General features: G+C 46.3%; 1 protein-coding gene across 6 annotated transcripts; it reads right to left on the reverse strand.

The window, feature by feature from the left end:
* Positions 1–701: 701 nt before the first annotated feature.
* On the reverse strand, positions 702–10,312 carry HAUS4 (HAUS augmin like complex subunit 4). 6 transcript variants are annotated; one of them, XM_054689198.1, is made up of 10 exons: positions 10,132–10,312; positions 7,538–7,621; positions 5,561–5,703; positions 5,342–5,473; positions 4,869–5,003; positions 3,441–3,537; positions 1,979–2,124; positions 1,706–1,836; positions 1,307–1,375; positions 702–1,161 (listed from the first exon to the last, which is right to left on the reverse strand). In XM_054689198.1, the coding sequence occupies exons 2-10, from the start codon at positions 7,590–7,592 to the stop codon at positions 978–980; spliced, it is 1,092 nt and encodes a 363-aa protein (XP_054545173.1). In that variant the 5' UTR covers positions 7,593–7,621; positions 10,132–10,312; the 3' UTR covers positions 702–977. The 6 variants fall into 6 exon arrangements, with proteins under 6 accessions (XP_054545173.1, XP_037358942.1, XP_054545174.1 ...); XM_037503045.2 differs by lacking the exon at positions 10,132–10,312 and adding an exon at positions 9,845–9,997; XM_054689199.1 differs by lacking the exon at positions 10,132–10,312 and adding an exon at positions 9,835–9,851.
* Positions 10,313–10,634: the final 322 nt, after the last annotated feature.

Here is a 10,634-nt window from a genome sequence, read left to right on the forward strand (position 1 = left end):
GCTGCGGACTGCTTCACAGTGCAGTGCTTAACCCCTTGTGCTACCAGGGAGGCCCTGTAAGCCAACATTTGCTTATGAATAGCAATAAGCACTGTTTATAGAAAAATTTAATTTCTCCTATTAACCCAATCCAAGAACATCATCATTTGACATTAGCAAAAGAATGAGTTAGGAACCCTGGAAAATGTTTTGAGTGAAGGTCTTGTGCTTCTGTTCTCAGTCCCTGACACCAGCCAGGGCCCTGCCTCCTTCTAGGCTGAGTACTGTGAAACTTATTTCCTCAGGGTGATCTCTTCCCACCTTTTGCTTTCAAAGAAAGAAGTAACTCTCAAACCATACCAGAGGGAACAGGAAGCACAAGAGGCTTGTGTCCTTTCCTGTAAAAGCTGGATGCCTGGCTGCTTCATCATAATCGCCCCACTGACATCCATCATGAGAGAATAGTTCCCTACTCACCTTAGCATCTAGCTCTCCTCTGATTGTAGTTCTTTAAGAGCAAGCCCGAATATAATCCACCGCCACTCTCCAAGAATGAAACCTCCAAGACTCCACGTGGACAGGCTGGCACTTCCACTGCCTACCTTTTTTGTAGTTATGGGTCTGTCTCTATTTGGATCCACTCAGGTCCCCTTCTTACCCACAAGGACTTCCATGTTCTTTTTCCATCTTTGCCCAAAGGAAAATGACTAGAATCCAAAGACAATATCACCATTTTATTCAGGAGATAATCAAATACAATAAAGGGCTGACACTGACAAATAGCTATACATAAAATTACATCAATCTGTTACATTTTCCAGAAGAGACTCAGTCACTGTGAAAATGGAATAGAAACCAGGAAGGTGCATAAATGACTGCAGTGTTTCAAACAAGTGTCCCCACACTGCCTTGAGTGAGGGTGGCCTCAGGTGGGGTTGTTTTTAGCACGAAGAGAAGGCAGCCCCTGTGCAGAAGCCATTCTCCAGCACCCCCAACACTCAGCGATAAGCCTTGTTGACCTCCTGAAGGGCCCAGCGTTTGTTCTCAGTTGCCTGCTTGAGGTGGGTGTACTCTTTTACCAGCCTGTCAAACTCTTCCCCGAGGACCTCATAGGTGTTCAGGACCTGTCTGGACTTCTCCATGTCCTGTTCTTGTAGGTGAATGGTCCCCTCCAAACGGTCCCTAAGAGCCCAGCACAGAAAGTATAATATAAGGATTGGCTGCTCCAAAAGTAGACAGGAAACAGGAACCCCTCAGATGAATGAGTCTGGGGAGAGTAGGAACCAGCTCTGAATGACTGTACCCGGTTAGACTCTGGAGTTCTCACCTAATGAGACGATGAACTTCCACTTTCTCAGCAGTGTAAGTGTCAGACAAAATCTTTAGCTCCTCCATCCTGACACAGGGAAGAAAGACACGTTCAGCTGAGGCTCTCTGAGAGCAGTAGAGTTAGGAATGTGGCCACAGTACCCGCCCATGATGAAGATACAGGCAAAGCAGTGACACGATAAAAAAGGTCACTCTGAATTCCTAAACAATTTATTTCACAGTAAACCATCTATTTCAGAAGTCTTTAAAATAAAAGAGTCAAGAGTATTGAAGCTTCGGGGTAATCCAAAAGCTAGTACTGCTGTGTGACATTTATGGACTACCCACACGAGACAGGCTTGGTGGAGGGGAAAGAGTAACAAAGGCAAGGGTCGGATCCACTGGGGTTGAGGCTCACCTCAGCTTAAGGATCATGGCACAGCACTTGATCTCCAGGTACTGGGCATTGATGCGGTCTAGTTCAGACTGAGTTTTCAGCCGGTGCTCCTGAAGAAGCCGTTGAAGCAAGGAGAGGCAGCGGAGAAGCACCTGAGCCCCCCAAGAGACAGGAAGAAGAGGGAGTAAACAAAAGAGAGTGGAAAAGAAGGCAGATCAGAAATCCTTTGCTTCCCCACAGGTGCTCATGGGGTCAGGGTGGACCAAGGGGAGGCAGGTGCACTGCCCTGACGACCTGGGAGTACGCGGCACTCTTCTTCTCCAGCAGCACCATCTGCTCCTTCTGTTGGCTCTTTGCATCCTGGCACTGCTGCTTCTCACCCATCAGGACCTCTGCCAGTTTCCATACCTTTGCTGCCTTCAGAGTTTCACTGTCTGAATCTGGGCAAAACGAGAGGAAGAGAGAGGGAAACCCGAATTGCTGCTGCCATCCTAAGGTCACTTTCAGTGCCCCCATATATAGCTCTACGAATTCTGTGTTCTTCCAGATTCTTTTTTTTTTTTTTTAATTAATGGAGTACCATTATTTTACTCTTTGTTAATATTTTGACGATATCGATTTCTCCCCCTGCATGGGACCATCATTGCTTTCCCATCACTAAAGCATTGATAGTCTGCTGTGCTCCCCGCCCTTCCAGATTTTTTTCTGATGGCTTGTTAAAATGATATGTGCTCATATTTAAGTTTTCTTCACTCTTAACTTTAATTCTATTTGACCCTTAAATCTGAAGTCATAGAAATAAAGACTAGAGTAGGCAGCAGTCTTTCTGCCCACCTGTGACTATGCAGGTGTTTCCTTTTGCCAACTCTGTCCCTCCGCAGGGCAGCAGCTTCCTGCCTGCCCATGACCTGTACCATGCTGGGACTTCTCTTCATCGACCTCCCTTAGTGGAGGCAGCTCTCCTCAGGGCCGCAGGCCTCTCTCAGCAAACCTGTCCCTTTCAGGGCAGCTCTTCCTGACCGCTTGTGTCTATGCAAGTATCTTTTTTACTCTTTGTGTCCCTTTTCTAATAAAACGGCTCTTTAAATATAATAATAATAATAATAATAATAATAAAGATTGGGGGAAACTACTAGCCCGAACATCCCTGTCTATTCTATTCTTTTTTTTTTTTTTTTTTTTTTTTTTTTTTTTAGAGGCATGTTTTTATTTATTTATTATATTTGTTTGTTTGTTTTGTTTATACATGCACTGGGTACAGTCAGAAGCGCGGGAGGGTGAGAGAATTCACCAGAGCCAGAGTGGGGAGCAGAGCAGGCAGAAGGACTGAAGTACACTGCTGAGGGGAGCAGCGGGTGGCAGGAGAGGTCTGCGCACCATGTGGGATTCTCCTCCGGTGGCTGGGGAGCAGCCGGGGATCGAACCGGCGCCGCAGAGGCCGCGGGCAGCTTCGCAACCCAGCGCTCAACCGCTGCGCCACCGGGGAGGCCCCCTGTCTATTCTATTCTGATTCTCCTGAGAAGAAAGAATTCATCCTTCCCTGCAGCAGGGGGACATTCCTGCTTGGCACCTTACTGAATAAAAGGAACCTGTTCAAAATTCTTTGCTTTTATTCTGCCAGCAAGGAAGCAAACAAGCCTCTCCAAAGCCTCTCAGCTTCTGTCCCAAATCTAAAATTTAAATACATTATTCTCAGAAAAGCAAACCTGGAGCCCTGAAGGCCAGGGGCGAGCAGAACAGAGTGAGCTGTACTCACCTGAATTGGGATTATGGTAGCAGAGCAGAGTAAAACACTTCTTTTTGAGCTGTTCCTCTACTTCCAGCAGGAGTCGAGCTCTCATCCACACAAAATCCTACAGCCACAAGCCAAAAGAGAGATGCAGATGGACCATTAGAACTAGGAAGATCCAGCTGATGAACATTTATTTGGTGAAAACAATCTCAGTGATAACCAAAGAAAATGCATCAAGAGAACATGAGGGAACTTTGTAGCCTATGAAATTAGCAAAGAGTAAATGACTGTCAAGATGACTGGATGAAAAGGGGGAACCAGGAGCACTGAGCACACCTTTCTGGAGAGCAGTTTGGCAAAATGTACCAATGTGTTATACATGTCTCTCCTCTGACTCACTCATCCCACTTTGACTAACTCAGGAAATACACCAGGGCAAAGACACATATGATCTGGCATGTTCATATGAGTGTGGTTTCTAACAGCAAAAAGGAGGAAAACAACCTTAATATCCATCATTAAGATTAAGCAAATCGTGTCTCCCTGGTGGTGTAAGGGTTAAGTCTCAGCACTGTCACATTTATCACCGCTGCGGCCTAAGTTCGATCCCCCTGCCAGGGAGCTAACCCACATATGGCACAGCAGACCTCTCCTGCCTTGCCTGCAGCTCTTCTCAGCAGTATATTTCAATAGATTTGCCCTTTCTGTTCCCCACTCTGTCTCTGGTGAATTCTCTTACCCCCTGTACCTCTGGCCTGGCCCAGTTCTTATATGCATAAATGAATAAATAAATCTTTTTAAAAATAAGATTAAGCAAATCATGCTACATTTATACCATGGAATCCTATTGGAAATTTGAACTGATGATACAGCAAGAACACTAATCACACTAATTATGTGGCTGGACACTGTGCTAAGAGTGTTTTAGGGATATCATCTTATTTAAAGATTTATTTATTTATGCATACAAGAGCTGGGCTGTAGGCCAGAGGTGCTGGGGGTAAAGATTCACCAGAGACAGAGTGGGGGTCCGAACAGGCAGACTGACTGAAATATACTGCTCAAGGGACCAGCAGGCGAGACAGGAGAGGTCTGCTGGACCATGTGGGTCAACTCCCTGGCCAGGGATCGAACTTGTACTGCAAATAGCTTGATAATGCTGAGACTTAACCCCTGCAAGGGGTTAAGGAAGTATCATCTTGCTTAATTTATTGTCTTGAAAAAAGTCCAAAATATCTTAAGTAAAAACAAATTACATATTGTATACAAGCATGGGGGGACATAATACCATTTATGTCAAAGCTAGGTATATAACACTATTTTTAGATCTAATATTTGAGCTTAACCAACATGAATTTGTATCATCTTTACAAAAACAATAAAGCTTAACAAAAAGCTATATGAGAGAAATTAAACCATGTTGTTTTAGTCCCATTATCTGTCCACCCCAACCTCTGAGGGAGGCATGAGTTCCAGAAGGTCCTCTTTCTCCAGCCCTAGCAGTGGAGGCATCTCCCTCTCCCGGCTAGGGCCCAAAAGCCGTGTCAGTTCAGTCACAAGTAGTCGCTGTTCAAGGGTCTCATGAAACTGAGAAAACAAAAAACAAAAAGCAGTTACTATAAAACCTCTCCACCTCAGGTTACTACACCGCCTCTTTCCTCATGAACCAGTTCTTCCCAATTTTCAAACATGTCACCCTCTTCAGATAGCTTCTCAGCTGCCATTGTCTTCTCTTCAAATCTTTGTTGTTCAAAAACCCTGACAATATACCCACCTCTTCCCCAATATATACAGTCCATTTCTTTTTTGATGACCGTTACTCAAAGCTCCTATTTCTCCCAGATCATAATCAAATAAAGCCGTAACTGGCCTGGTCACTCCTACATAGCTGGTAACCAACTCCTATTTCATCTCTCCTGCCTCACCTTTTTGTCCTCAGATGTTAAATTTGTGTCTTGTCTCTTCACATAGTAGTCTATAAGCAACTCTTGAATGACCCTTTGTAAAATCTCAGACCTCAACCATGTTGTCTTATGCAGTCGAACTTCCTTCCATGCCTAGAAAACAAAAGATCCCAGGGAAAAGCCTTCCTCTCTTGGAAGATTTGTCCTTCTTTCTATCATCCCTGCTCCCAGGACCCTTACCTGAGCCTGCTCCTTCGCCAGGGTGAGGCTTAAGCCACTCTTATCCACATGTTGTGAGAGACTCAGCAGCAGTTTGCTGAAGTGTGGGTTCTGCAACAGGTCCTCTTCACTCAGGTTACAAGGAGGAAGCTGTTTGCTGCACACTTAGTAGCATGTCCCCCACAGTGACAGAAAAGCAAAGAAGGTACGGTCTCTTACTTTATATAGTTGAGCATAATTTTAGCTTAATACTCACTTCTAAAAGAACCCTAGGTTTTTAATAAGGAAGGTTTTTAAAGCAAATGAAAAATTTCTTTTAATCCATAAACTAGGGGTAACATTCAAAGTAACAGCATTTATGTTATATACAAGGATATTAATCAAGAATCAGGAAATGGGTATCGAATAAAACTAAGATCTTAAAAATTAGAAATGCATTTGGAAAATATTAGACAAATAGAATCTATAATAAGGAATCAACAATACCCAAAATGCCTCATTTATACAGAATAACAAGAGTTCATGAGGAAGGTGGTGGGGGGAACACATGGAAAGTTTCAATTTTGGATATGCTCTCTAGTTGCATAAGCAAAGCTGAGAAGGTATATGTGTGTGTGTGTGTGTGTGTGTGTGTGTGTGTGTGTGTGTAGAAGAAGTGGGGTGTAGGCCAGAGGTGCAGGATTGGGGAAGGGTGTGAGGAGGTGAGAGGACTCACCAGAGACAAAGCAGGGAGCAAGGGGAGCAATGAGTGTCTGCTGCACCATATGTGGGCCAGCTCCCTGGCCAGAGATCAGACTTAACCCCTAGGCTATCAGGGAGGCCCCTCAAGGGACTTTCCATCTCTCTTCCTATGTGTTTTCTTCTGGGGGTTCCTGTGTTTATTTAAGATTTATTTTTTTAAAGATTTATTTATTTATGCATACAAGAACTGGGATACAGGCCAGAGGTATGGAGGTGAAAGGATTCACCAGAGACAGAGTGGGGAACAGGCAGATTGACTGAAATACATTGCTGAGGGAAGCGGCAGGCGAGTCAGGAGAGGTCTGCTGTGCCATGTAGGCAGCTCCCTGGCCAGGGTTCGGGGATTGAACTAGTGCTGCAATGGCTGCATATAGCTTCATAGGTTGCGTCTTAACTCCTTGGGCCACCAGGGAGGTCCTGTTTAATATTTACTTTATCTATTTATGCATACAAGAACTGGGGTGTAGGCCAGAAGTGCAGGGGGTGAGAGGATTCACCAGAGACAGAGTGGGGAGCAGAACAGGTGGACCTACTGGAATACACTGCTAAGGGGAGCAGTGGGAGACAGGAGAGGTCTGCTGCGCCAGGTGGGCTAGCTCCCTGGCCAGGGATTGAACTCATACTGTAGTGGCAATAGTTTCATAGTGCTGAGACTTAAACCCTGCACCACCAAGGAGGCTCTGGGGTCTTCCGTTTTATTCCTACTTACTAAACACTTAAATTTTCATTAATTGGAATGTAATTAAAGTCATTTTGGAGAAGACATCTCTTTGTTTTTTCCCCTAAGACACTGAAGCATTAATACGAAAATGGCCCAAATATAGACCATTCAAGTTCTTGAAAGATTTTAGATATAGAAAAGATTTGGGATATGGGAAGAATTCAAGATATAGAAGGATCTGGTATTTTGGAGAACAAGATGTTTGCTGGTCACCCTTATCTTCAGGGTATGCATGCTGATACAGCATGGGAGCATCTTGAGATTTTAGTATACTACACAAGCAAGTACTGAACATGTAATTTGTTTTTACTTAAGATATTTTGGACTTTTTTCAAGACAATAAATAAATCTAAACAAGATATTTCCTTATCATCTGTTTTCTAAAAGAGTATTTAAGAATCATGTATTTGCATTTCCCCTGAAACATAGGCTTCTGTGAGAGACTCCATCTTGGTGAATATTATTAAGGAAGTCAAGAACCTGGGTAAGAGCTCTCTGGAAAAGTCATCAAACCTCTTGCAAATGGCTTGCCTTACCTTGTTGGAGTATTTCCTTCCCTTCTCCAGGTGAGCAGAAGTCCCCAGATGCCATCTGATTTTCTTGGGATTCTGATCTGTAGACTGAGTCGGGGGTGGGGGGATCACAACAGAAAAAGGAATAAACTGCCTGGCTGGTCCAGAGGAAACTAACGTGGATCAGAACTTCGGTTGTCTACAAGCTTTGGGGAGAGGGGGAACCTCAGAGATGCCTCTTATAGGGAGGTACTACATCATACATCCTGGCTCCAAGCTCTTACACAAGTTTTATGGACAAACAGCCTTATAAATGGCAAAACATTTTGCATTCCAAGCACATAAATGTTTCTACTTGTTCCAAGTTGTCTAAAAATGAGCCTCTTATGGAAAGAAAGCTTTCCAATTCGGTAGTCTAAACAGGAGGATTAACCTCCCCCAACCATTATGTCTAAGTTACAACTGAGCGCTGCTTTCTAGTTATGAGTGAACTGGGAAAAGGGGGAAAAATAAAAGTCTGCTCCCCATCCCCCAATTAAATAATTTAGCTATCAAATTCCATAATAATTTCTTGTGCTTCTTTAACTTGTCTTCAACTAAAATGTTAGGATTTTTTGATCATTAATTCTAGAATCATCCTTCAGGGGTGACAAATCATTCCACACTTGAACAACTGGCTTTCTCATAACAGCAAAGGTAAAGAGCACCTAGAGGAAAGAGCATGACAAGAAGACTGACAGGAGGTCAGTGCCAAAGGAGCAACCCAAAGGTGTAGTTAAGGTGGCTGAGGCCCAGATGGGAGCTGTCAGGCTTTTGCCAGAACATGAAGTCCACTGAAAAGAATGACATCAACACAAAGGGCCAGTAAAGATGGGCACAGTTTAGACTGGGGAGGCAAATTTTCCCCCCTCAACATCTTTTCCTTTTTGACCTCCCCCCTTCTCTGTAAGGTATCAAGTCCAAAGGGCAGCTGAGATTCCCAAAGCAGAACAGGCATTGAAGGTTATTATGATTTAACAATTCATGTTCACAGAACATTTGGTTTACTCCCTCCTTTTATGAGTAACATCAAAGTAACTACTCATTTGTTTTGTAACATGGTCTAGAGGGGACGCAGCTGAGGAGTCAGAAAGCTGGGACTTAATTCGCAGCCCAGCTGTAGCTTCTGTGTGAATTGAAGGGAAATACTTTTTTGTGCCAAACTTTTTCCACCTGCAAAACTGAGATAACGATTCTTGCCTTGGATGAGACATTAAGAATTAATAATACGACCGACTTGTCAACAAAAGCCACTACTTAGTTAAGCTCAGTGTTTTAACAGTTCTATTTATCCTTTATCTACGCCGGCAAGTAAGTTCTGAAAGCAAATTTTGCAAAAGGAAAAAAGACCCAGCCAAATTTCAAAGAAGTCAGCTGTTCTTCCCTCCTTGGAGGATCTGCCCACTTCGATTTTCTTTTCTTCACCCTTTTTAAATGTTACGGGGCGTGAACGGTGGCTGCAATCAGGCTCGATTCTCCACCCTCTGCACTCAGACGTGTTAAAACGCTGCTACAGGGGACCCAACCATTTAAATGTTCTGACTCAGGCGTCTTTTAAATTCTTAGAGCTGTCTTTACACGCTGCACTGAACGTTAAATTGATTTTACAGGTATTTTCACAAGATGTGACCCTTACAAGGCCCAAGATGAATCAAAATGCGGAGCGGGCTCTCCGGCGCCTTCTTCCCTTCAGTCTGGACAGCCAAGGATTCCCAAGGGCGAGGGCGGGCTCGGCGGCCGGAGACCTAGACTGGGGGCTGGCCAGGGACGGGGGCTGGCCGGACTGACACCCTCCCAGCTCCCCTCCTCCCCGAGGCGCCGCCCGCAGACCCGGTGAAGCAAACCTGCACCCCTTGGGGCAGCTGAAGCTCCCGAGGCAGTGCGGGGGGGTGCTGGGGAGGGCTGGCCGGCAGCATCGACGCTCGGGACCCCGCCCGCGACCGCGCTCCGGAACCTCTCACCCGGGCGGGCGCCGGCGCTGGGGGAAGCAGGGCTCGGAGGACCGGCGGGAAAGTCCCGGGAGGGACCCGGCCTAAAGAGCACAGCAGGGCGCGTGGGAGGGAGGGGGTGGAGCCACGCTCCAGGCGGGAACGGCGGGCCCCGCCCCTCACCGGCGCGCGGCTTCCGACCCCAACGGCCGTGGGCCGGGTTATGGAGTCGGGACTGGGCGAGCCGGGGGGGTCTCGGGAAGGCTCCTTTGCCCCTTCCAAACGCTAAGAAAATAGTAATGACTAATTGTTTGGGCCTCCTGAGTCAGGCACTAAGCCAAAAGTTTTACTTGCCTTGCCTCACCTCCTCTGGGGAGCTGTGGTTCTCACAGAACCTACGAGGACGTCACTATCCCTCCCCTTTTATTGAGGGGAAAGCTAAGGTGCAAAGAGGTTAAGTGGCTTGTTCAGTCAAGGTCGTGGCCGCACTCTTAAGCCCAATGGCCTCCGGACCTGCCCAGGCTGCCCAGGCTGCCGCGCACGCTCAGCCCGAGTCTCCTCCCTCGGGCGCTGCCGCCCGCCCGCCCTGCCCCGTGGGGCGCCTTCTCGCTCCCCGCGGGCTGCCCGCTCCATCTCTCACCCCTCGTTCACCTGTATTTTTTTTTCCTTAAGCTACATGGACATGTATTGTTTGCTTGTCATAAGAAGTGTGGAGCTGGAGGTTCCAAGGCTTTTCACAAACTCCGTGGTTCACTGTTCTTTGCCGTTCTTTTTGTATACGCCTCCTGGTCACAGGGTGGCTTCCTTCCCTCAATAGCACCCCAGGCAAAGATCTGGCCCCAAAGCATCCTGGAGACTTTCCCCGTAGACCTCGTTGGCCAGACTGCGTCACCTGCCCACCCCTAGACCAATGAGCTGAATGTCTTCTATTTTCCTCCCCCAGATGATCCAGAGTGGACTCTTGAGTGCCCTGAGGAGGCCACTGAGGACTACCTGAAAAACTTTAGGGTTTCCAAATTCTCAGACTGGTTTCAGCCAATGGGGGATCCGAGCAGGAGGTCAGAGGGAGAGAAGACTGGTGAGAAGAGGGGACACATCAAGCCTTTCTCCCTGGGCTTGACTCAGGCTGGCTGTGGTCTTTGACAAAAGGTCGC

The sequence above is a fragment of the Talpa occidentalis genome, unplaced genomic scaffold (assembly GCF_014898055.3).
Source record: "Talpa occidentalis isolate TD23 unplaced genomic scaffold, MPIMG_talOcc4v2.1 talOcc4.11, whole genome shotgun sequence".
In the NCBI taxonomy this organism is placed as follows: domain Eukaryota; kingdom Metazoa; phylum Chordata; class Mammalia; order Eulipotyphla; family Talpidae; genus Talpa; species Talpa occidentalis.

Bases quoted from the DNA above. Each gene is read 5' to 3' on its own strand.
- HAUS4 (XM_054689198.1), bottom strand. From the start codon at position 7,592: ATGGCATCTGGGGACTTCTGCTCACCTGGAGAAGGGAAGGAAATACTC. The intron at 5,004-5,341 runs GTGAGGCAGGAG...TTGTTTTCTCAG, and splicing joins TAACATCTGAGGACAAAAAG to TTTCATGAGACCCTTGAACA. The intron at 3,538-4,868 runs GTTGGGGTGGAC...TTGTGGCTGTAG, and splicing joins AACTCATGCCTCCCTCAGAG to GATTTTGTGTGGATGAGAGC.